Source organism: Pleurodeles waltl, chromosome 10 (assembly GCF_031143425.1).
Source record: "Pleurodeles waltl isolate 20211129_DDA chromosome 10, aPleWal1.hap1.20221129, whole genome shotgun sequence".
Lineage (NCBI taxonomy): Eukaryota > Metazoa > Chordata > Amphibia > Caudata > Salamandridae > Pleurodeles > Pleurodeles waltl.
The window spans coordinates 454,351,609-454,378,561 of record NC_090449.1 but is presented as its reverse complement, the minus strand read 5'-3'; the positions used below and the strand labels follow the sequence as shown (position 1 = coordinate 454,378,561).

Genomic DNA, 26,953 nt, shown 5'->3' with positions numbered 1-26,953 from the left:
TGAAAAACTGCGTTTTCTGATTCAAGTCTGCCCGTTCCTGAAAGCTGGGAAGATGGTTATTTTAGCACCGCGAACCCTTTGTTGATGCCATTTTCAAGGAAAAAACACGAGCCCTCATCTTCAGCCCTTTTTTCCCTTGTTTGAAAAAACGAAATTTTTGCTGCATTTTGGCAAATTTCTTTGTCTCCTTCAGGGGAACCGACAAAGTCTGGGTACCTGTAGAATCCCTGGGATGTGGGGAAAAAAGGACTAAAATTTGGCTTGCGTAGCTTATATAGACAAAAAGTTATGAGGGCCTAAAAGCGAAGATCCCCAAATAGACAAAAAAATCCCTGGCGCCCGAGAAGGAAATGTCCTGGCAGCGAAGGGGTTAAACATTGGCAGCGAAGGGGTTAAACATTGGCAGCGACGGGGTTAAACACTGGCAGCGAAGGGGTTAAACACTGGCAGCGACGGGGTTAAACATTGGCAGCGAAGGGGTTAAACATTGGCAGCGAAGGGGTTAAACATTGGCAGCGAAGGGGTTAAACATTGGCAGCGACGGGGTGAAACATTGGCAGCGAAGGGGTTAAACATTGGCAGCGACGGGGTGAAACATTGGCAGCGAAGGGGTTAAACATTGGCAGCGACGGGGTTAAACATTGGCAGCGACGGGGTTAAACATTGGCAGCGAAGGGGTTAAACATTGGCAGCGACGGGGTTAAACATTGGCAGCGACGGGGTTAAACACTGGCAGCGAAGGGGTTAAACATTGGCAGCGACGGGGTTAAACATTGGCAGCGAAGGGGTTAAACACTGGCAGCGACGGGGTTAAACACTGGCAGCGACGGGGTTAAACATTGGCAGCGAAGGGGTTAAACATTGGCAGCGAAGGGGTGAAACATTGGCAGCGAAGGGGTTAAACACTGGCAGCGACGGGGTTAAACATTGGCAGCGACGGGGTTAAACATTGGCAGCGACGGGGTTAAACATTGGCAGCGAAGGGGTTAAACACCTCGTTTGAATCTGTGCTGCTGTGAGCGCTCGCGCATGCGCAACATCGCGCTGGGGGAGCGGAGACGGACGCACGAGCTGAAACATTCAGCAAGCAGCTGAATGAACAAGCACCCTCTGACGTAGGGGGTGCAGATTCGGACGGGGGAGCGTCAAGCGTCAGAACACCGGCCTGGGCTGCACCCCCTGGAAGTCGCCAGTCGGGCAAGAACCCTGGGAACAGTCATAAAGACCTGCCCAGCTACACAGACCGTGACAGGGTTTAATTATAACTCACACTCACAACCCGTGCCCTAACAACAGACCGCTGCCCACTGACATGTTCCCAGCTTAGTTCCCTTTCTTTTCAATCTCTCTCCAAACAGCCTTCTATCCAATTCAACCAAAATGGAATGGCAGAAGAATCCAGTTCTTTTCCTTTAAAATGGGCGTCACCGCCGGTCGGTTCAAACGAAGCACGTGCAGAGTTCACTGCCATACCGGTGTACCGAATTCTGTGTGGAGCACGAGGATTGGTTAAAGAGAACCCGCCCAAATTCTACGTCACCTTACATATTCGTAGCGTATCCCACTTCCAGAATAATTCAGCCGTGAAATTGGTTATTTGAACCGGAAGTGTAAAATGACGGACAACTAACCTTCGTTGAAATCAACAGCCGATGACCGACATGTAGCTGAGTTTTGCATACGGCAGGTGTAGAAAGCGGAGAGGTGGTAGAAGGGAGCATGTGATCGGTGGTTCCAGGAAAGGTACGAGGGTGATAAAATAGAACAGGTGAAGTTCGAGGCCTGGCACGTGTTATGCTGGGGGGTGCGGTGCAGCAGCTGCGAGGAAATAGGTGCTACTCGAAAACCATGTCTTAGGTCAGTGGGAGTAGGTTGTTTATTCGAGACGTTTAAAACGGCGGAAGGACGTCAGTGAACCTGTCGCATTTTTCAGTTTTTACGATCTGTCCAGGCACACCTCTCTTCTGCCTGCAGTATCCTAGTCCCGCCTGCTATTTTTTTTCTGCGGTGCCTGATGCATCTTGTTTCTTTTTACATGTCTGTGTTATTTGCTGGTCTCTCTTGATTTTGCGAATATAGAGCCATATGTACGAAAGTTTTTTCCCATAGACACAGAATGGGTAAAATCCTTTCGCACATCTGGCCCATAGTGTCTTGATACTTCCCGTGCCTCCTACCTCACGGTATATTTTTTTATAAAACTGCTCGTCGACTCTCACTCACTCTTATTTGTATTTGAGTGAACTTTTTGTTCAAGAGTTTAGGGTCTGACCGGTCTTTCTGCTTTCCGAAGTTGTTAGTTAAAAAAAAATGTTTTTTACCATCTGGTAACCGAGAATAACTAATACATATAATAGAAATGAGGAAGTCAAATCAAAAGACTGTGCCACGTCATAATTAAGGCTACATTTTATACAGGTCGCCCATACTGATCCATTGGTTTGGAGCAGTGGTTTATTTACATAGATGGGGGGGGGGTGGAAGGGGAGGAGCAAGGATAGCCAACAATGTAGTGCCCTAACATGATAAGGATGTCATCGCAACAGTTGAATATGAGTATAAAGGGTAAGTAATGTATAGGATGCTTGCAGCCTTTGACACAGTTAGTGTCACCGGAGAAGTGTTGAAGGCCTGTAGTGAGATGCTCATTCCCTATGGTCTGTATCGTCATCTGAGTCATGTTACCTATGAAGCAGGTAGGTATTTAGTGGATCCCATATATCTCTGGGTCAAGATCACGGGCATAGTAGTTCAGCATACGTAGTCATTTGGTCTTTACAATAAATGAAGTATGACATCCTTTCCTTGAATTTGGGTGGTCTACCCGTTCCCCACTGCATGCTAGTCTGCGTTTCGCTAGGAGAACGCCTAGTGCTACAGATTTTCTGTAACATGCTTCAACCTTCCCAGTGTCCCCTAAAAGGGCCATGAGGTGTTAAGTGTCAGGTGGTGGCCCACAATTTCAGTGAGTCCAGTACAATAAGCTTGTATTGGGCTGCAGGGCCAGGTGGAGAAAATCGGCTCCAGCCTGGCCACACCTGGCTCAACAATCATCAAGACGAAGCTCATAGCAATGAATTCTGCCCGTAATGAATTCTGTGCAGGAATTTATAGTGTATAATGCATAATCTGCTGTGCAAGGCAATTCGCCCAGTTTTGTTATGGCAGTAGAGCCACTGTTCATCTGTAATAGATGACCTCATATCTATTTCCCATCTACCCTGTTGTGTAAGGCATTTCCTTTTGAGCAGTTCGTTTGGCAGGTAAGGGGTAGGTCTATACCAGTGAATGGCGTAGTGTGTTTGGCCACAGAGATAGTATGGTTCCATATCCAGTACCTTGAATTCTTCTTTAGAGAATGGTAAGGTGAGTAAATCGCACTGAATACGTGGTTGTTTTCCAGCCCGCTTCAGTCCGATCAACTGAGTCTTAAGTAATTTGACAAAGTGACTCCCAAGCGATAGGGGGATATTCAGGAATAGGTATAAAAGTTTGGGGAAAATGATAATTTTCATGAGTGCAATACGTTTTGCTAAGTGTAAAGGTAATATGATCCAGTGTGTGATACTGTGATTTATGGAGGGTAGCACTGTGCCATAATTTGTCCTAAAGATTTCTTCTCTATTCCTTGATAATATCACCCCAAATAACATAGCTCAGAGTTGCACCACTGCAGTGGAAAATCTGGAAGGAATTGCTGTATGACTGGGGTAAGCGGGAACAGACTGGGACGTGCGAGTTCCCTGAATCTGACACATTTGCAGAGTATTCCATTAAGATTAACCAGGGGTTCCCCAAATGTAGAGTGATGTCTGCATATAGAGAGGCTAGTATAAGTCTAGAGGGGTACTTGATAGCATATTTTCGGTGGCATTGTCCGTTTCACAGCTAATGGCTACACTGCCAGAGCAAAAAAGCAGCGGTGACAGTGGGCAGTCCTGAAGTGTATTATGGTGGTAAAGAATGGGGCAGAAACTGAAACATAATTTAACCTCTTGCCAGTGATTGTGAATAGAGAAGTACAATCCATGTCAGAAAAGAGTGGGGGGAACCTCATCTGGCGAAAGACAGTAATTAAATAATCCCATTCGAGGCAATCACAAGCTTTCGTGGCGTCAAGAAATGCTGCCACAGCAGGTGATATTGGGGTCTATATCTTGTAGAAGGGCCAGGGGTGTGCAATTAAAAAAATTATCTGCTTGTCCATGGGGCAGTTTGCTTCATAAACCTACTTGTCCTGTAAAACAAACAAAAATCTACTTGTCCCTTTGGTGCCATGTAGTGCACAGACAAATTATGGTATCAATCTCATCATATAAGAGCTTTGATCACAGCCTCTCTGATTATGCCCGGGCTAGGGCTTGAATACTAGCAATTTATTTGTTTTGCCACTTTTCTGCAGATCTACATACTGGGGGCTAGAGGTAGTGATAAGCAATAGTTACAGGGTTGGAACACACTTTTGAGTTGTGCAAACCTACTAACTTGCATATTTTAAGGGTTTCCGCCAGCTCTTCTATAATTTTTTCCCATACTGAGAAAGGTTGGAAATATACTTGTTCCAGGGATAGGGAAAAAAGTGGTTGTAGGGAAAAGTGAACTAGTAAAAACTCAACAGATTTTCGCATGAGCAGATCTACACATGCACACTTGCTTGTGCTAAAATACTGCTCACAAATATTTTCTAGGCGTATAATTTCCTGGTCTACTTCTGTAAATTGTTGTGAATTCATGAAATGTGCAAATCTGCAGTAATGCAAAGGCAAATACCATGGGTCCTCTTTTGTGACTTTAAGAATTGGGCGCCTAATTAGTTCTGGCGTTAACCAAGACCCTTTGTTTTTATTAAAAGTCTATGTCTCTCTCTGTCCGTCTGTTGCCTGGCTTCACAGTGAGTGATAACAATGTGCTTTTTCACAAGGAGCATATCTGCTTACAAAGTAGTTTTGTTCTGTGCCAGGAACTACTGTGAATGTGTGCTTTTTGAGACCAAAATATATTTTTGCCTTTTACCAATGTTTGTTACAATGGTGAGGGCCCGGCAGAGTCCACAATAATAAAGTGCTACAAAAGCCACGTCAAAAGAAGACACATTGACAAAACCAAAAGGCTAACCTCCAATGTTGGACCTATTGGCGTTGCCATTGTATGTTTATTTTTATGTTTACCATAATTGTCTTGAACCTGGTTACACCAGTTTTTCAATGATGAATATTTGTGGGAAATACTAGCATGCATTAACACATTTTACTAAATGATTCTTCAAATAAATGGTACCTACAACTTCACAGTAATTTATCAAAACATTTTTTCCCTAGTTGCATTTTCTGTGAACATTTTAATTTGAAAGCAAAGGATCATCACTCTTGCTTTCAAGCTTCTCAAATATTTGCATATAATCAGAGAGCATTCTGGGACCATTATACGTAGCCTCATATTGTTAAACTTTGCAAATGTGTACACATTTTATTACTGGAACCACTGTCAGTAGAGCAGTCCGAGCGTACAACGTTTATTTAGACAGGTCACCCTAATAGTAAAGGTTTTGCATTCAAGAACCATGAATACAAGTTCGAACAGCATTGACACATGGACACAAATATTACATCCACTGCAGACAATTGTCTTCAATTTTCCATAATATGTTATTGTAATGTGGCAGCCACAGGATTTATTCTGCAGGAGGTTGGGCCTACTTGTCCCATGGACAAAATCAAAATCAATAGGAAAAAACAATTTGTTGTCCTTGACCCCAAACAATATGTCCTGGGCATCGGGGTATAGGAATTCCACATCCCTGAAGGGTGAACAATGTGCATAAGTTATGTGATGTAGATCATTCCTGTATAAAGCCTGATTGGTCTGGCAGGACTAGGAATGACATTAGGCGAGTGAGGTGATTGGCCAGTACTTTTATTAACATTTTGGCATCACAGTTACTGAGTGAAAGTGGCCTATATAATGTGTGAGCATCCGGGGTCTTGCCTGGTTTAAGTATGACAATAATCATGGCTTCCCTCTTGGATGGTGGTAAACAGATTGGAGAATCAAAAGCAGGTTAAATTGTATAATTTTTATAAAAGTCTGTGGGTAGGCTGTCTGGGCCGGGGCCCTTCTGGATTACAGTTGCATAATGGGCTCTCTGATCTCATCTTCCTCATTGTCCACTACCAGGAAGTGTCTGTGCGTATTACTCAACCAAGTTCAACATCATCTAGGTAGGTGTCTATATTGGAGTGCTGCAACCTTCAAGTTGTGTAGAGGAGGCTATAGAATGCAAAGAAAGTCCACAAGATTTCTGGAGTGTCTCTGACCAGTGTCCTGGTCACGTCCCTCACCTCGAGGACGTCAGCAGAGTAGGATTTCCTGGCCAAGGTGGCAAGCGTATGTCCTGAGCGCACGCCTCACCATACCATCTGGCCTTATCATATATGCCACGGTATAGGCATTCCCTCTCCGCTGTCTCTTAGATTTCAGATAGGGTGCCTCTGGTGGAATTCAGACACAGTGTTTCTGATCTGGTTGGCTAGGGATGGATTGACAGAATTTCCTCACCAAGCCTCCAGTTCCTTTAGGTCACCCTCCAGCCTATGCAGTTGATCAATCGGAGAGCGCAGAAACCCACCGGTTTTAGCCAAGGACACACCCCAAATCGTGAATTTGAAAGTCTCCCATATCATGCCAATGGCCGGTACTAAGTCTGTATTTCTTGTGAAGAAGTCAACCATTTCCTGCCTAAGTTTTGCCCGAAACAGGGAGTCCAGGAAGAGGGTGGGAGAGAATGTCCACGCCACATATGCCAGGACAGGAGAGGGGGGACGCAACGCCATCAGGATGGGCGATTGATCGGAATAAATATGTGCCAGATGGGTAAATAATGCACCCATGTGCCTAGCCCCCCCTAGAGATGAGCCAGTAGTTCAGTCATGACCAGCTATTTTGTACTTCTGAGTAGAACGTGCCCTCTCTATCAGCTGGATGCAACATCCTCCATGCACCTAGCAACTCATGCTCTTCCATAATGTCCCATATGTGGCGTGTGTCAGTGTTGTGGCAGAAGGAGAGTGCTATCTGTCTAAACATGCATTCAGCGCTACATTAGAGTCACCTCCCCAAATAATATGGGATAGGTCTATATCTGCAATTGTCACCAGAGCCGATTTAAAAAAAAAAAAAAAAAAAAAAAAGTGGTGTCATCTTTATTCGGGCCATAACAGTTGACTAAGGTAACAGCGTTCAAGGGCAGCCTGGCTGACATCAAAGAAGGAAAAAAGGAGAAGAGGTAAGACGACAAGAGGGAGGAGTAGAGTGTGAATCATGGAAAAATATCCGCTTCTAGGTAGGCTAAAGAAGGAAAATGGTGTGACCGATCATATGAAGGTCTATTAGATGTAATGGGGTATCCAGTGGGGGACTTCCAGCGTGCCCAACTGGGTTCATCCTTGCAAATAGGAGGGCGTCTGGGGAAGGGAACCTGAGCTGTCTTCGGTGACACACCACATTAATTTGAAGAAGTTATAGATGAGGAGCCAGGTTGGGCGGGCGTCTAGGCATGTGTGGATGTGGACCAGTCTAGGGTGGCTGTGAAATGTGAGATCGGTAAGCAGGATCAATGACAGGGAGACATCATTGCAATAAGGTCCCTCAGAGGGGACTCAACGACGAGGCAGCTGTCGTGGCTGACTCCAGAGCTGAGCCCTGTTCTGGTGTTGGCGATCTGGTGGGGTTTGGAGAGGGCCCACACGGAGAGCCTCATGTAGGATGTCGCTGCAAGAAGTCCACAGCCTGCTGTGGAGTCGCAAATATATGATCCTTTCCCTGGAAAGAGAAGCAAATTCGGGCTGGATAGAGCATTGCTTAGTGGATGGCTGCACGTCTAAACTTCTGTTTAACAGGTGCAAATTTCTTCTGCGCTTCTTGTACTCGAACCCTGAAGTCAGGATAGATAGACGCTTTGTTCCCTTCAAATTGTAAAGATCGTTTCTCTCTTGTGAGGTGTAAGGCAACATCATGATCTCGAAAAGTAAGCAAGCAGTTATCAGTCTTGAAGGAGCACGGGGTGGAGGACAGGACAGAAGTGCATTGTGAGCTCGTTCTACAATGAGTATTTTAGATAAGGGTTCCGCACCAAATAAGGTGGTAAGTAGGCATTCAACGAAATCCTCCATTTTGTCAATGTTGGTGGATTCTGAGATCCCTAATATTCGCAAATTTTCTTCGGAAATGAACTTTAGTATTTTCTCAATGTTCAGCCGTTCACCAAGATGCGTTACTGTTTCTTCTACTGTGGAGAGCACTTGTTCCACTTCTGCAATGCGATCTTGTTTTTCCAATTTATGCGTGAAGGAGTCCATTCTGGTGCACATAGTGTCCATCTTGGTTTCTTTTGAGGTGAGGCTTTGTTGCATGACTATGAGGGGCGTCTTCAAGAAAGCCAGGAGGCGGCAGCCAGGTCCTGTCGGGTGGATCACCTAGGCCTCGTGCCAAACAGCCAACACTGGAAGCCAGGAGCTCAACCCTCGACGCAAGCTCCGGCAAGTCAGTGTGACGTTTCGGCTCTCTAGATAGGAAGAACAACAATCTTCAAGCAGGAATTCCTTGCATGCTTGTGTGGGGCAGGCACCTCCAACACACCTAGCCCTGGCGGGTCACAAAGTCTTGATTGCTCACCTTCTATCCCAGAAAGCACGCTACTTGTTATAGCTCAGGCAGGATTGTCAGAGACTCAGCCCACTGGGAGGGTGATCCGATCTACAGCTGAACGCAGTCGCACACAAGCGCTGCAAATCTGCCGCTCCCTGTATAACTCACAGCTGGTAGCCATTCTATGTAGTAGGTGAGGGTGGTCGGGCTTCTGCCATTTCCTGGCGGTGAACAGGAAGTAAGAGGCAGGAGTTGTCTCCAATCTTTACTGTTCGTCTTTGAGTTATAAGGGTGGGCGCCTGTGATTGTCCACGTCCTAAATGGTGCTATTAGAGGGCATGTGGAGCCATCATGAGGTAGGATGATGTTGGCTTTCTTCCCCAGGCTGCAGGGGCCTCACACTAGTGCTAGTGCCTTATATTTTAGTTTGTGAAGACGCATTGCACATGTTAGGTTGGATAAGTGGAATGATTTAGAGAGGTTTGCAGAGGGGACTATTACTACTTGCTTTTAAGAGAAAGTGGGTGTCAAGATTGTTAGATCAAATTATCAAAAATGGTGATAGTTTCCCTACTCCTGTGTGTGTTCTGCACCAGTTTAGGATCATTATGTGCTATAGGATTCATGTAGTATTTTGAATTGCATTTTAGTAGGACATTTCGTATCTAACGGGAATAGTATGATCTCCCAATTTTTGTTTCTTTTTTTGTTTTTAGAGGTTCTGTGTATTCTGTCGTTGAGCATAATTTTATCTTTCTGGTGGCATTTCATTCTCAAGTGTATTGAAGCTTCTGTTTTCTGTTTGATCGTGTTTTACTATCTTGCCTTTTGAGAATGAGGTCAATGCCATTTTGTTTTGATTTGGTTACAAAAGGGCAACCCAATATTTCTTCCGGGCTTGGGTATCTGTAATAGGGTAGGTAAAAGTGCAAATAAGGGATTCATTTAGAAACCGGAATATTAAAGACATTTTGCAATTATTTGGTGATGTCTGAGAATGACATCTCAAATTAATTTATTTGTTCTTGGAACAGATTTATTTGAGATATCATTCTCAAGAGTCACAGAATTATTGAAACATTTCTTTAATATTCGTGTTTCTAAACAAATCCCTTGTTGGCACGTTTACCTACACTGTTTTTGTTTTGATTAGCACCTTTGTGCCAAAAGTTTGTCAGCCTTAAATGAATTGCTGCTTGGACATCGCACACTGGACAAGTTGCTTAGTAGTGGGTTTAATTTGAAGTTACGTTAAGTCCAGTTTCTTAAGAACATTTATGTGTGGATGTAGTAGGTCCATTTGGTGAAGGTATTGTCATGAAGAGGTTAAGGTTAATGTTGATGATGTGAATGTTTCCGATGGTGGTATTTCTTCTGAATGAGATTACACCTTTTGATGTGAAGGTACAATTGAGAATGTGACCTTCCAGATGGGCAGAGCCTGTGACTAATCAGCGGAAGTCCAGTGGTTGAAGGTTATTGAGAAGTTCTGATGTGGAGCTGGTTTTGCAAACTATCGAGTGCTTCTAGTAGATAGCGTTTTGGATTGTAATGTCATATATTAAATCCAGGAGATCATCAGCGAAAGCTAGATTGTGAGGTGATGATTGATACTCAAGAAGGAAGAAGACTGAGAAAGTCTAGGAGGATGAATACCAAACAAACTTATTCATGTTGAAAGTATAGTCTTTAATGCGGAAGCTAGTTAAAATATTTTTGTAAACCACTACTAGCCTTCTGACGCTCTTTGTGCGGTTTCTTTCTCTACTAAGCTATGTTGCTGTCGGGGATAGCCTTGTATGGTATCGGAGCATCAATGTGTTGTAGCCAGGTTTCAATGAGTAAGCTGGAGCCTAGGTTGAGGTCAGTTTGGCTGTAAGCATGTATTCTCTTTTTGCTTAGTGACTTGTTTGCGGCTGGTATGCAGGCTAGGTGGTTGTTTGATCAGCCAGCGGAGAACAGATCTCCCTGGTCAGTTAGGTAAAGGTTGCTCCTGCTGAGAGTTCAGTAAATAGTTCTGGAGTCGTATTGACCTTGACACTGTTTTTGAAGTCCTTGATGAAGTAGCATGTGATTCATCTAGAGTGCAGTTGTGTGATTCTCCCCAGCTGACATGGTAGAAGAGTTAGGATTATTAATTCTATTTTCCTGTAATGCCACAATGGATAACATTGTATCAGCGACATCCTAGGATCTAGAGATCTCATGGGATAGTGGTTGTTCGACTGCTGATGTGATGGTTCTGATTATTTATTTGGTTGATAAGGTAGCTTCCCAGCATTGTGGATTCCTCCACTGTGGGAGGTTTACTTTGCGTACATTGAGGGCTCATGTGCCACACAAGACGGCCAGCAGTCAGCCAGCTGCTTTGCAGGCTGGTCAGAGGATTGCTCTTGGACATTTTATATATGTGTGTGTGTGCCACAAGGAGGTAGTGATGTCTCTTGCAATGGTGCGTGCATGGGGAAAGAAAATGTTAAGGTTGGTACCGTGAAGTCAAGCAAGTTAGTGAAGTGTCAAGGCTAGGATTGGGTGTATGGGAAGATAATGGGGCGAGTGAGGGAGAGTACAGGGAAATTGACCTTTTTTTCTTTTTGTGGTTGTAGTGATAAGGAGCATGACTTGGAATAGGTGGTGGAAACTCACTAGAGAGGGTTTTAGGATTTGTAGGAAAAATTTAGGTGTCAGCTGGGGTTGATAGTTGGAAGATGGGGAGAGTAGGTAGAGGAATGGGGACAACAGTAATGGACAGGAAGTTCAAGATGTCTGTAATGCTTACTTTTTTGTTCTGCTACTGTCATTTCACTATGTTCCCTGCCTGCCCTATCCTGCCTGTGTATATTGTTGTGCTATTGGCTGTTAACTGCTGATCTTTATAATATGTTTGGGAATGACTATGCCACCATTCTTGCCTCCGTTTGGGGCTGTTACCATTTCCATCATGCCCGCATATGGCCCTATCCACTTCTGGACTAGATTTTAGCGTGATAACTTGTTCCACAAGTCTTTTGTCTGTATATAATTTGTAATACTTTCCACGCACTGTATATTTTGTCTGTAACACTGTTGTTCTGTCTTGCAAATGCCACTGTTTTGCCTGAAACCTTTCTTTTGTCTGTATGTTGCCCTTGAAAGTCCTGCCCCAGTTCATATCTTGACTGTTGTATCCGGCTCCTCCTATACATTGAGCTTTTTTTCTCTTTGTGCTCTTACATCGATACAGTGTCTGAGCATGCCCATTCCATTGTACTTTGGTTTCCATGTTATAACTGCTGTTCTCTATTTTTTTTTTTTTTTTTTTTTTGTGTAGCGTCTTGATATCACCTGTGCCATACTGATCCCATTTACTTTACAATAGTATTTATCATGTGTTAAGCCTGTCTATATAATATGAGTTCTGTGTCAGACATACAGAAGCAACCCCTTCCAACCTGCTCCTTGTAATACTTCTTGTCAGGCCCCATTTGTTTTTGTGCTGGTACTGTTACCTGTTTGAGGCATGTTTGTGATGCCTCTTCAGGAGCCTGAATCTTTCCTGGAGTCGCATGCTTTGCCGTAGACTTGGAAAAAGAAGAGTTGCCACAAAAGACTGCAACAGAAATGGCACCAGTGCTGAAAAAGCATTCACCTGCAGGGTCACCATGGGGCAGAGCTGAAAATTTCAAACTCAGTAACCCCTGAAACAAGCATTGATGCAGAGACAATCAGTAGTTGAAGGAACACTGGAACCATAGAGGCCCACTGGTCAAAGTCGAAAAACACCAGAAGGGAGAACTTCACACTCTGACTCTATTCTGAAAGGTGATCGGCATTGGAGGAAGGAAAAAGAACTGAAAGGAAAGACTTCTTTGGCTGAAAGGAAGGACTGCCTTGGCATTGTTAACGCGTCCTTTTATGTTAATTTATTACACATTAGGACTCGTTTTAGGCCAATTAATCTTTTGACCCGGTTGAGAGACACCGTAGGACGAGATAGCTGATCAATATGTCAATCAATAATGTCATCAATATTTACCACAACAATACATTTCACTTTAGTCAAAGTCATTAATCAAATTGAAGACGCAACCATGACCTTCCAGCCGTGAATAACCACACCAGTTAATAGAATTTTATTCGATATGGATTACATTCTACGAGTAAGTGAGTTAATCTCAAAACCAAGAAACATAAGGGTATAGTCACGATATGGCAGCTGTGATAAGATTTCATTAACGCGAGAATCACGAACATCAGAACATAGCACAGCGTAAACATAGACCAAAATAGCAAAGAGTGTTTAAATACGCGTCAGTTCAACATAACGTAATGTCAGTTCGTTTGTTTAATTGCGTTAGTTTTGGTGAACCCCTGTCCTAACCACTGATTAGCATTCGCATGTTGGGCTTCATGCAAAAGATTTAGAACACCAATTTGGAAAACATCTAACTATGGTCTGTCAAAAAGAGCAGTTGGTACCTAGAAAGAAAAAGCAAACAGGCCAATCACAAATGCATTGTCATAATTGCCCTCCAAAGATGTGGTCAGCACACAGGATCAGTCTTCGTCTTCAGGACATCAGTCAAAACGCCATCAGTCAGGTTTTATCTAAAGGGCATAGGGGGCACTTCCCTCTTAAGGAGGAAAAGTGTAAATGGGTAGTCTATGGGTGAGGATGGTTTTAATAAGTCTCAAAGTCACCAAACAGAGTGACAGAGTTTCAGGATAAAATCAATAGCATTCCCTACCTAATTCTAATGAGCCTTCCGTGAAATGGGTTTTTATCCCTTTTTCGTAGTACATTCCCCCAAAATTCTATTGGACACTTGCTATACCCCACTATCTTTAACCTATCGTATAACACATTAGGTAATCCCAAATCTTCACCCCGTATTATCTACAGCTTTTGATTGGTCTTCATAATTGACGTCTCCAGAGGTGGCACATCCGGTATTACTTCACTTTCTTGGCAATTCTTTGTACATCTTTTGGTCAGCAGTTCTTTGTTGTCCCGGTTTGAATGACCTTGTTCATTACATTAATCTACACTTGTTTCAATTCATTTATAACAATTATTGCAGGGCACCGAAGATGCGCCTGGGAACGGATTTAACATGGTTACATTCATCTTCCAAGCCAGAAGAAAAAGAACATTGCGGGGTCATGGCCCCTCGTGAGTCAGCACACTGAAAAACAGAGAAATGCATTTAATATGAGTCGAGCAGCTAATCTGCAGCTCACGCTAACTTTAAGGCCTATGAGGATTTTCAATACAGATTCAATAATGCGAATGTTAATATAAGCTTAATTGAACATAACATAAACATTTTATTCATCATTATTAGTTTGCGTATACATTGGTGGCCACTCATCGTGGTCACAGTTTCAGGTGCACGTTTAAGCAAAATCGCTATTATTATAGTTTCTAGGCGGCATCATTACACATTAATATATAAACGTTTCATGTTAATATAGATTATATAAGCTACGCTCTCTCAGCATCAAAGATGCGATCGATATAGAAAAGAGAAACGTCAGTTTGAAACTGATATGGTGGCTTTGATACCGAAAAAGTACTAGTTTGAATCCCTTAAGACATTAAGGATTCTCATGAAGCAAATAGAGAGCAAGGGAGAGGAGGATACCCCATAAATTTAGACCCACCAGCAACTCCATAACCACCGGAAGAAGAAATGTCATTGCTTTATGCAAAAGAAGTGCAATTCAAACTGCACATCATGACATTACAGGGAGAGGATGGCAGTACATGTAAAGAAACTCCCCAGAGTTGGAGCTTAATTCCAACCCAAGAAAACTATCATCCCCAGAAAATCAGTTTACAATGCAGTGATTTAAAAAAAGGTTGCAGATTCGTATGGGGTGCAACTGAGGGAGGAACAGGCTGAAGCATATTTCCTGCGGAAACACTTCTGCCATCACAGAAACAAAATTCAGTTCCTACCACTGCTCTCTGGTGTCGTTGAAAAGGGAGTTGGATAGTCCGAGAGTACTGCTCTAAGGCAGTAATGCTAGTGGTAGAGAAACATTAAAATACTTCTATCTAGGACCCTATCTCCATAACAATTAACATGCCAGCTGATTTCTAATGGTCTCCACACATTGAGAAAGACAGTTGATGCCCCATTGTCCACGGACCTACCACCACATAAGGAGAGCAAAAGGATAGAGGCAGTGGTGGGTAAAAGGGAGAGTTCTGTGGCCATACAGTGGCACATTGCTAATTCTAATCCCCTCATAGGCCGATATGACTATCAAGAATTTACCTAAATAGAAGACTTTATGCAATAGTTTCCAGAACAGTAAAGGAAGAGAGCAAAGACAGTAATTCAAAATGGAAACTCCATCTATAACACCTACATTAAGTCCGTTCTTGATGTGGCTGACACAGCCAGCAAACAGATGTTCTCGGGAACAACCCTAAGAGGCCATGCTAGGCTCACAGTGTTGGGCTTCTAGCCAGAGGTTCAGGTTTCACTGGGAAGATCTATTTATTCAGCACTACAGTGAATGAGACATTACACCAAATGAAAAAGGATAAATGGGAGCCCTTTAATTCAGAGGCTCATTCAAGAGGGGCGTAGCAGACGGGAAGAGCATGTTTCCAATCAATGCATTAACAGAGTGCACTGGGGTTGAGCTCTTGGTAATCAAATGAGCAGTGGTAATACACAGCACTACTTGGACACTTCTTCTTTAGGGGCAATCCACGAGGGAAGAAGTAACCCGTCAGAGGGTAGAGTGCTTTGAACACGTGACTCTCCCAAAGGGGTAACCCCTTAAACATAACACCAGAAGAGGGCACACTGGGGCCAGAAGTGGTGGAAGATCCCATCTGGAAAGTGGGTATCGAAAACCATACAACTTGGATATTGTATAGAGCCAGACATGATACCACCAAACATTAAGCCAAATAGGAGGGTTTGCAAAGTGGAAGAATTAACACTTATTATAGTAATAGATTCAGAACTTCCTACAAAATTGAAAATGGGCAATTGAGAAGTACCACATACAGCGGGTGATGGAAACATCGCTCAGACTAGCATTCTCTGTGAATAACCAGAAATCCTCTCCACTTCCTATAATTGAAAGGTATTACTGGAGAGTCGTTGAGTTCTAACAAGGCAAAAGCATACCCAGTCCAAAAAAAGAGTGATGACAGTGATAGAGTAGGTTCTCCTCTACCAGAAGGGACAGTCTCTGCCTGTAACAACAGTGATGAACTTGCTGGATATAATGGCTTTATGCCTCCTGTTAATCTCATTTACCAGGCTTTATGTGAGACCCACCAAAGAGTGACTGAGCCAGTGGTCACACTCAACGAGGGAGTGGGAGTGAGTAGTGGTTGTATCAGCAAAAGTACAGAAGACGAAACAGTGATGAAAACAAATGAAACATCACAATAAGGATACAATTCAAACAACCATTCCTCTTGATGACCCAACCCCACGTGGATCCAACACAGAAAGGTATGTGCAAATGAGAAATCTGAAAATCAGTGGTGGAACTAAAATACACGCAGCACTGAAAACCTTTCACAGACATAAAGCGAAAGGTGATACAAATTCACACAGACAACATAACAATGTTCTACCAAAACAAATGGGAACTGAGCTGTATGTCCTATCCGAAGGCACAGGTCATCTGGAGGTGGGCAGTCCATGGACAGATATAATCTGTGGTGATATACCTATCAGATTGAGAAAACATAGCCGATCTCTCATGTGAGTGGGAGCTAGCTCAAGGCATAGTAGGTAAAATCATCCAAAAATGGCGAACACCACAAATGGATATGTTCACAAGATGCACAAAATGTCAAAACTTGAGGTTCTGGGATCTTCACTGCCTGTCTCAAGATAAAAATGCCCTGTCAATAAGATGCACCTTTCTTTCTATTCTTCTGTTAACAGTACTGATAAACCAGTGCAAACAGAAGATAGTGATATTGATTCTATTAATCCTCATAGTTATAATTAGTGTGATGCTTTTCTGTTTGTACTTCAGCAGGGTCATATATGTCATCACGTACCATCCAGCCTCACTCTAGCAGCATGGCTCTAGTAGACTTAATTTGGTCAACTAGCTCTATCAGACTAGATGCATGGAAGTTTTAAGAGAGGCAAAGAGGCCAACTATTTGCAGACGTTATGCAGCCAAATGGACAAGGTTCATTTACTGGTGTGGGGGCTTCTACATAATTAAGGCTTCCGGTTTTATGGTATTTATTTTTTCGACATTTCAGTCTGTATTTTTCCATATTTATTTTTTGCTCATTTTTTCTGTAGCTATCCGTTTTTATTTTGTATTTAATGTATAAATTAAGCTGTGATTTGTATTTTTCCTCACTTACTTAACTGATAAATGTATACTTGCACTTGAATGTCTAAAAGGTTTCAGCGGTATACAGTGCAATAGCATTATCTGAAAACACTTGCTTTGTAGCATAGCATAAATATCCATGGTTCTGCACTTAATTAAGCTTAATTAGGAAATCTGTTGTCTTTTTTTTCATCTCCCCCCACCTTTCAATATGTGCCCTACTGTCCTGGCATTCATGATTGACAGTAGAGAAAAATCATCCAAAGTAGGCCTATTTTCCGTATCTTTTTTCTGTATTTAAAAATAAATACAGACCGGAAAATAATTGTTTCTGGCTGTATTTATCTGTAAAAATCAGTAACAACTGAAAACCGGGAGCCCTATACATAATCTGAGTGGACATAACACTGTAGTTGAGTATCTTTTGCTCTTAATAGATACAAAGCTGCAGTATACATCCACCTATCATCCACTGAAACCTTATTCTTGTGCTACCACTACTCATGAAGGGCTCATTTGAACCAAAACACATACAGAGCATACATTGCTGACAGAGAAAACAGCTTTATTAGTGATGATCACATCCTTTCACTGCATCAGTGAAATGCAAACTCTCAGCGCCAAAGAGCCACAATACACAAGGAGAAACAACCCACACTTCATTCCAAAGGTAGTATTGCACTTTCACATGAACCAACCACTACGTATTTTGAACAACCAAAACACAAATGGAAACGACACATATGCACTAGACGTAATGGAAGCAGTATTTTTTCCAAATGTACTGGCAAAGAGAAATGCCAGTGCTTTATGGTACCATTGCAAGACCAATCGTGGAGACTACCCAAACATGCAGCTGTGGGTAATGGACTAAGGGTATACTCTAATACTCTACCAAGAAAAAAGGATGCCATGCTAGCATTTACAGCAAATATCTCCATAAATGACACATGTGGTCGCTCCATGGACACCAATCCACTTATTCAGAAACAAATTACTGCTGGGCTTCCACAAACATGGGGAAGCCCTACTGGAACAGAAAGTCTTGAAGTACCTTTTTGCAAACACCCCCCCTCCCCCTCAAAAAATAATCATCCACTTCGGCTCCACTGGGAGTAAATACCACTACACAATTGATGCCCAACATGTGAATCCAGAAAAGATTCACACTGCAGAAGGAGAAAATTACAGGACCATAACAGTAGTTACATGTTAGTAACTAATGTTACAGAAAATTAATCAAGCTGCACAGATATTGTTACAGGTAAGTAACATTTTCCATTCATCCTGCTTGTAAGGAATTGGGTTAAATTAGTTGAGGAGGAGGAGCAGTATCCACCATAAGTAATACTCCTAGCGTTTGTCAGGGTGAACCACCAAAGTCATTAAATAAATCTGAGCTCAACTCCCCGATAACTATGACCTAGAGCATACAGCCTTAACTTATAGGCATTGTGTAAGATATGTAGGTAGTACTAAAGCAATAATACATTTGAAATGCAAAACAATAAAAATACCCAAACAAATAAAAAAAATAGTGTAACATTTAATAAACAAAATGACAAAAAAGGGAAACCGGAGATGTGAATCTTTAACTAAAAGATAGTGCCAGTAATGGTCAATAGTTGTGGTAGAACAGGACCTAGGCACAATGTGGCACCGGCAGTGATGGAGCAATGGTCATACACAGGAACCAGTTTTGTCCCAGTGAAAGATTGTACCTTGTGCCTTTAAGTCACAGTCTGCCACAGGAGTGAGTACACTTCCAAAGCTTCCCAGTCTGCCACAGGAGTGAGTACACTTCCAAAGCTCCCCAGGACTTGAGGGGGGGTCACTTACAGACTCACAGGGTATCAGGCAGAGGGCAACAGCAGGGTCCTGTCCAGTTGCCACTGGGCAGTTGTAGGAAAGGTCTTTAATAACTTGAACAGGAGGTGAGACTCATGCCCCTTCTTTGTCCTGTGCACATAAGGGAGAGCAGGTCCAGTCTTCTAGGCTCTTCCCAGATAGCAGGTTTGGTTCTTTTGTGGTTGTCCTCAAGTCGAGGAGTGATCTGAAGTGAGTGCCTGGGGATGCTACATTTATGCCTGCCATAAGGTAGTGCATGGGAATGACCCCTGGGGACGCCCTAACCAAATGTCCTAAAGGTTTCTAGTACTAACCAATATCACTTTGGGCATTTTCAAGATGGCCAAAGTCTGCAGCTACACTAAACTTTAGTCTGAGATTGGGTGTGTGAGTGGAGAGTGTAGTTTGTTAATCCTTGTGTGTTCCTACATTTAACGCTAATATCCAGTTTGAGGCAGGTCCTGTACACACGGCAACCTTAGAAATGGAAGTGTTTTAAAACAAATGCTGAGTTTTCAGCAACCAGAGTGTGGATTGGATGTACACAAATTGTTTTGGCATCCTGTTTTCCTCCTTTGAAGTATAACACCGTTAGATGTAAACCCAGCAGTATTGTCGAACAGGCTTTGACACTGTAATGTCCGAAAGAGACCCAGTGTGATTGGGGTATCTGGCTTTGGGTGGGCAAAGTGAGAGGGTGGGGGATTGAAGAAGCACCCTGTCCAATGCCACCTAACATTTGCCGGTCACTCAGGAGGCATATTTCAAGTGCACCCCGACTGTCCTATCAAAAACCCCAGCAGACCTGTGAGGCAGGATGTGACATTCAAGCAGGATTTGACACTTCAGTCTCACAAAGGATGCTAGCAGCCAACCCCTGCATATATTCCCTCGGGTTCTGAGGGTCTTCTCTGCCTATTAATGTGAGCCTATTGTTTGCTCCTGAGAGCAAGTTCACACCTTATTCATGCCCATTAAAATGCTAATTACTGGCTGGCAGAAGTGGAAGAGCAAAAAGGGGATTTAGATTCCGTGGACTTCAGACGGGGCAAAGGTAACTTTCCAAAAGTCCTCTTTCCAAAATATTTATCACTAATCTGATTTCACATGCGAACTGGGCGTGTAATGAAACTTGTACCTGTTCCTTAGTCAAAAATAACATTTTATTCAACTTTATATCGTATCACAATGCTTTCCTGTGGAAAGCATTGCTAAAGTGTCAACGCTGTTAAAGTGAAAATACCTTTTAGGGCTTTCTCACTGTAAGGACGTGTTTAATATCAAACGTGTATGTGTCCTAATTTTAAATACCATGTGCCTGCCTTAAAGACATCAAGGCCTACTTAGGGATGACATCAATATTTAAACAGAAGGTTTAGGCCGGTCATAAGGGGTATTTTGACAGGTCGGATTTGCAGTTTAAACCTGCACAACTGTATTACACATTAGAGGCCTGCTCCCATGTCTCTCCTGCCACTGCAGTGGGTGGCACAGTGGATACTGCACCCCACTTGTGACACTTAACTTACAGTCCCTGGGTCCACTCAGTCCCATATAATAGGGACGTATAGGTAACTTTAAAATGCCAATTAGGTGTATGCCAACTTCATCATGTTGAAAGAGGGAGCACTAGCACTTTACTACTAGTTAGCAGGGGTAAGTGGACAGAGTTCTACAACCACAAATATAGGGTTGGGCAAATGGGCAAAAAATCAGGTATGGTCCTGTAGAGGGGCCAAATTTTCAACACTTGTGGTTTTTTTTTTTGGTTTTTTTTTTTTGTGTGTGTGTGTGTGTGTGGCATTGCCTGTTGTTTCTTGTTCCTTCCGGGGTATTATCTGTGATACTGCCTGTTGTGTCCTCTTTACTTATTGTACGATTTTAATGTTTGACCTACAATCCGTCTTTCATGTCCTCTTTTTCACCAGCTCTGTATCTCCCGACACCATCCACCAGTGATTTCTGGACTTCAAAATGGCTCTCATAGAGGGTATTGGTGATGAAGTAACCATCCTGTTTGGCATTGTGTTCTGCTTCTTGGTGCTTGTTCTATCATGGGTTTCTACACACACGAATGAGCGCTCTGAACAGCTGTTTGTGCCTGTGGTCTCTGATGTGGGAGCAGTTGGCACTCCAAGACTCTCTGAGGTACCAGTGGAGCCTGTCGTCCACCCTGAATGCTTCCAGGAGCAGAAGAATGATGGGGACGAGACAAGTGCACCCTCTGCAAGCTCAGCTGCAGCTGAAACAGCCCCACCAGACACTGGGGATGATACATTCAGAGGTCTGAGGCACAGAGTTTCTTCCACCTCTTTGGATGTTAGAAGCAGTCCCACTGAGTTATTTGAAGAGACAGACTCTGGCCAGGAGGCCACAGACAGCAGCGCAGGTCAAACAATGGTGCTAAGGCTGAAGTTCCTTAATGACACAGAGCGTCTAGCACGTGTGCGGCCAGAAGATACCGTCAGCTTTCTGAAGAGGTAAGATGTGTGAAGTGGGGTAAAAGTTTGCACACACATGCTGATGCACAGTAGAATATTGACCATTAGTATTTTGGTACCACATCGTTTACAGTTAGTCACATGACTTAATAAATTACATAAAAAGTAAACCAAATTACACCGACCTGAAACACTATAAATAAGCTGGGTTACCATTTCCTTATTTAATTGGGCTCAATTTACCTACCTCAGTAGGATTGAAAGTTGAGTGGGCCATGTCGAGTTTCAAACTTTTGACATGCCAATTGCAGTGTTAATTAGGTCAGTATGCCATCTTGCTGGCAAAATTTTAAAGAAAACACAATAGTAATGAAATTACTTTTGAATTTTGTACTGGGTTCACCTGTGGTGTTTTTTTTTTTTTAAAGTCTTTTGACAGCTGTAAAATAAGATGTAGAGGCCTAGAAGTAACCTGTAACTCTACACCACATTGTGTTTTGTATGGGTGTTATTAGGCTGCACATGTCTACATTTCAAAGTCAGTCGTATTTTTATGTGCGCCTTAAGAAACCCAGCTAGAAACATAAGTACGAGCAGTAACCATCTGCATCTTAGCAAAACTAATGTCAAATGTGTGTTTAAAATGCATTTAAACTTTCAGCAGGAAATCTGCTGTTTCAGTCCAACAGGGTGAGTGAGGTATTGCAGTCCGTGTTCCATAGTAGTAAAAAGGAGTCCTCTTTGTGACATCTGGTAATAATAAATCATTCTGAAATGGGTATGCATATGGATCTTGTCATACACCTAGATAGTTGTTAGCTCATTAGTGCATTAATATTAATACATTCTGCTGCTCGTTTAGTCTCCAGAAGCAAACTGTTATATCTCTTCAATGACTTCCCACTAAGGGCAGAGTCACATATAAAATGACTGACAGTGCACAAAACCCTTCACTCTGTCTTCATGTGAGCTTTCTATATGCTTCCCTTTAGTTAAACTTGTTCATCCAGCTTTTCTGAACAAGTAAACCTTTTTAGTGAATGGAAAATTGACCGTAAGTGTGGTGATGGCCAGATTTTGACATTGTCACAATATGACTGAGTTAATACATGGAGTATTCATCTCAGTTACTTGATAAATCTAGGCAGAAGAGTAGTAGCCTTACAGACTTCATAGTAGGGATTAGTTAATCGTGCTTCTTTTCTCCGACTTTGGGATTTTCCAGATCTCCTTTTAAATTTGAACCGCTTTTGGACGTATTTATTTGATCAACCTCAACTTTACAACGTAGCTAAACTATGTAACCTGGTCCTAAACTATGCAAACCTTGTCAGACCCAACAGATTTGTAAAAAAACTTGAAAATAACTGTGATGCATTGTATTCTAACTCAATACCACCGCACATAGTAGCAGTTAGGTGCTCCCTTGTGCACATTATAGTAATTCATATATATATTTTTTTAAAAAATTTTTTTATTTCATTTAACGAAGAGGGTACAACATCATGGCAGGACAAGTAATTGCATACAGTATATTCCACAACCAAATTTCCTAGGCTATTGACTGCGCTGCTATCCCATCAATCACATTGGTGCTTGTACGGCCAAAACACTGTATGTCGTCCTTAGTGAGCCTGTCTTTCTACCCCTTCCCCCTCCTAATGTGTCCACCTGGTCTGAGCCTCTATAGGCCTTCATGCCCCCTGGATCTTTTCCAACTTTTTAGTGCAACCCCTCCCTTTATATATCACCCATTCCGCCCTCTGGCACTGATCTAAATCCTTTTCCCATACAGACACTTCTGGAATCTCTTGTCTGCCCCATGCCTTGGCCATATTTTCCTTTTGCGAGCCCCAGGGCTAGTTTCAGCCAGATCCGTCGATACCTGGGCCACAGGACACCCCCTTTGTCCCCAACAGTAATGTCTTAGCTTCTAGTGGTACCCTTAATTCCAAGACCCTTGACATCACTTGACTCCATTGGACCAGTACCCTTGCATCAAGGGGAACCCACATACAGTGTGGAAAAATGTGCTCTCTTCAGTGCATCCCCTCAGGCACAATGGTGCAGTTGCTCTCCCTATTTTATGTAGTAGGGTCCTGGTGTAGTAGGATCTATGGAGGATTAGCCGTTGGTTGATCGAAAGCGCACCCTAATGGCAATTTCTCTAGGTTCCTTTAATGCCTCTCCCCATTCTTCGTCATCTAGAGACCCTTAGTCCTCACATCAGGCTTCCCTCACACCTCCAATTAAGTTTGGAGCATTATGCATTAGTTTCTTATTGATCACTGAGATCTCCAGGAAAGGGGCCGTGAGTACCCTGTCTTCCAAAGGGGAAAAAAATCTGGCGATTCCTTGTCCACTACTATATGTCTCCGGAGTGCATGGCCCAACCGAAGGTATCGGAATTGCTCAATTTTCCCTGAGGCCAAACTCCCCTCGAAGATCTTCAAATGTGACCATGGCCGATACACTCCACATCCCCCAAATGATCAATTCCTATCAGTTCCCAGTGCTTGATCCTGGTTAGGCCCCTAACTTCCGCCAACAAATCACTGTGCCAAAGTGGGGTGAGTGCTATTAGTCTCTTCCCCCCCCATCTCAGAAAAGCATTTGCCTCCTTCCACGCTCGTACCACTATCCGTGTGTGTTGTGGGAGTAGCCTCTCTCTTTTAACACTTCACCCAGTAGGGCCTCAGGGCTTCCCCTGCTCATTGTCCTCCTGTCCATTCCGTAGGCTGGATCTTGTTGGTGTGCAAAATTCCACTCCTTGATTATTAGGTTTGCAGCCCAATATTTAATGTTTGGGATCGCCAAACCCCATCATAATACTATTTTGGAGCTTAGCCAGGGAGATCCTGGGTGGATTTCCCCCCCCCCCCCCTCCCCAACCCCCAAAAATGCACGCTTTGTACTTTTTTGTCTATTCCGAAAGACCTCCATGGGAACCCTGTAGGGTGCATTCTACAAGACATACAGAAGCTGGGACAGACTAATCATTTTATATAGTGCAGCTCTTCCCATTAACGTTAAGGGGAGACCCCGCCAGTGGCTCACCTTCTCCCAAAGTCTCTCTACCTGTGGGAGTAAATTTTCAAGTTGCAATTTCCGTGTGTCCAGTGTGATGTATATTCCCAAGCATTTAAAACCCTTAGTGTGCACCTGGGCCACACACTTCCGGGGTAGGCTGGGTCTGTCCCCGGAAAGAGGATACACAACAGATTTGGACCAATTAATAGTGTATCCTTAGTGATCTCCAAAAATCTGCATAAGTCTGTCAATGGGTGCAGTGGGCTGCGTTACGTTTAGCAGAATATCATCCGCATATAGGGATATGCGCTCCTCCCATGCATTGGGAGCCTGGATTCACCGCACCAGTGGGTCGCAACAGATCCACGCCGCCAGCGGTTCCAATGCTAAGGCAAATAACATTGGGGACAGTGGACATCCTTGCCTGCTACCTCTCTGCAAGCCAAATTCCTGGGATACTACACCATTTACTCGAACTCTTTCCCTGGGAGAATTGTATAGGAGTTTCACCCAGGTGTAGTATCTGGGACCAATCCTCAGTCGCTCCAGAGTGGCAAATAGGTAATTCCATTCAAGGGAACCAAAGGCCATCCTGTCAGCTATTGCCTTTAAGACCGACTATTCCACTGATGGCTCTTCCGTCATATGAAGCACACCGCAAAGACGACGTAGATTACGTTTAGTGCTCCTTATTGGGCATGAAGCCTGATTGGTCGGGGTGGATGAGTGATAATTTCTCTCCATTAGCCCCCCGAGTCGTGATGCCGGAGCCCTAGCCAACACTTTAACCTCCACATTCAGCAGGGAGATTGGTCTGTAGGAAGCACATTCCATTGGTGGCTTACCCTCCTTGTGCAACACTACTTTCGTTGTTGTTCTTTGATCATCCGGTAAGCTTCCTCTAGCATACGATTCTCTCAGCATGTCTAACATCAGCTTTACAATCACACTGGCTAATTCCTTATGCATCTTGATCAGGAGGCCATCGCTCCCTGGCGCCTTCCCAGATTGTACGCTCCTTATTGCCTCCATCAGTTCCTCTCGGTCAGGTCAGCCTCTTGCCCCTCCCTTTCCTCATCAGTGAGCTGTCGTAGAGGAGCATCTTTTAGTAAGACTGCAGTCTTCCCCTGACCTGCTAGTATGTGATGTATACACGCCCTCATAGTATGTTGCAAATGTCTGCAATAGCAGCGCTTGTTGTTTGCAATACCCAGACTTTTGAGTGTACACTGAGCACCCAGGAGCGCTCCCTAGCTCTGTTCCAACTATACCAGTAATTTGTTTGCCTTCTTCACTACATCATAAAGTCTACGCTGTGTCACTAGTGCATGTTTGCGTGCCTGATTCTTCATCAGCGCTCTCAACTCGCGCTGACGCAACCTTAATTTGATGTTCTGCCAGCTTCCCTGAGTCTCGGACCTCTTCCACCTTGGCGTTTTCCCTCTCTGTAGTAGTACATTCTAGTTGAGTGTCTGTTCTTCGTGCTCCCATTATCGCTGGTGCCTGCCCCCTTATAACAGACTTGAAGGCCTCCCACAGACCTCCTGACGAGGAGACAGATCCCTGGTTTTCTTCAAAGTAGTGCTCCGTGTCCTCCCTAAGTTTCCCTTGATTTCCCTGTCTCTGACGCCACGCATCCAGGCGGGGCGGCAACCCAAAGTCTCTGAATGGACCCCTTAACAGAACGTCCTTTGGGGGATTGTCAGAAATCCTCCTCACCTGATAGATCACTGGCCCAACTCACGAGGCCTGGGTTCCCTGGGTCAAGATGTAGTCTATGCAAGAAAAACTCCCATATGCTGCTGAATAATAAATATACCCCCCACCTGTGAGTTACCTTCTCTCCACAGATCCACTAGATTGAAGGCCTTTGCAAAATGTAATAGGGGATCTCACCCCCCCCCCCCCCCTTTTTCTGGTCGCCCGGACCTATCCAGCTCCATTTCCATAAGTGAGTTCATGACAAATCCTGGAGTCGTAGTGGGACATACACAGAGCACAGGGTCAATGTTGTACCCTCCCAAGTGCCTGACATTGCAACATACCTCTCTGCAGCATCCTTCCACACCTGATGTGAAGTGTAAACCACAGATTTCTTAATCAGGATTCCCACCCCTCTCGAGTCCATGGTGCAGCCAGAATGTGCTCTTAGTACATATCCAAACTTATCTAAGGCTTTATCTTTATAATAGGTCCCCATGAGATGTGTTTCCTGCATAAGTACATAGTCTAGGGGCTTGACGTTTCAGGTATTGTAGGACCAGTGTGCGTTTCGCCGAGTTACCAAGGCCATTGACGTTCCATGACCAAATGGTTAAGATTGTGTTCATGATGTGCGGTGTTGCTTTTGATGTCCACCTGGGGTGGGAGATCTGGTTTTCTAGATGTGATTTCCCCCCTTCTCTTTCCCCCCCCCCGTGGTCTAATGCGTTATGTCTAACTGCCATGTAATTCCCCTTCAACTTTATGGTTAAGCAGATCAACAATCTGCTTACATTGAGTCCAATTAACAAAACCGTTCCCCTGAACTTCCACCTCCCTGCTATCTTGCTGGGTGAGTTATAACATTGCCACCTCCCCAATTTGGAGAGGGCCTGTCTCCCCCAAACCACACATACTATATTTGGGATGAGCCTTCAGTGCTTTCCTCCCACAAGCCAGGATGCGTCCTCTGA

The 26,953-nt window shown here is 43.6% G+C and overlaps 1 protein-coding gene across 3 annotated transcripts in view; it reads left to right on the top strand.

Annotated features, from left to right (window-relative positions):
* Positions 1–1,062: 1,062 nt before the first annotated feature.
* Positions 1,063–26,953, top strand: part of TMUB1 (transmembrane and ubiquitin like domain containing 1) — a 281,266-nt gene continuing 255,375 nt past the window's right edge. For 2 of the 3 annotated variants that reach the window (XM_069210741.1, XM_069210739.1), the window contains exons 1-2: positions 1,065–1,743; positions 20,736–21,287. In XM_069210741.1, coding sequence (XP_069066842.1) covers positions 20,782–21,287 — 506 coding nt within the window. In that variant the 5' untranslated portion in view covers positions 1,065–1,743; positions 20,736–20,781. Of the gene's footprint in view, positions 1,744–20,735; positions 21,288–26,953 lie in introns of all 3 variants that reach the window. The other variant, XM_069210740.1, reaches the window with a different exon arrangement.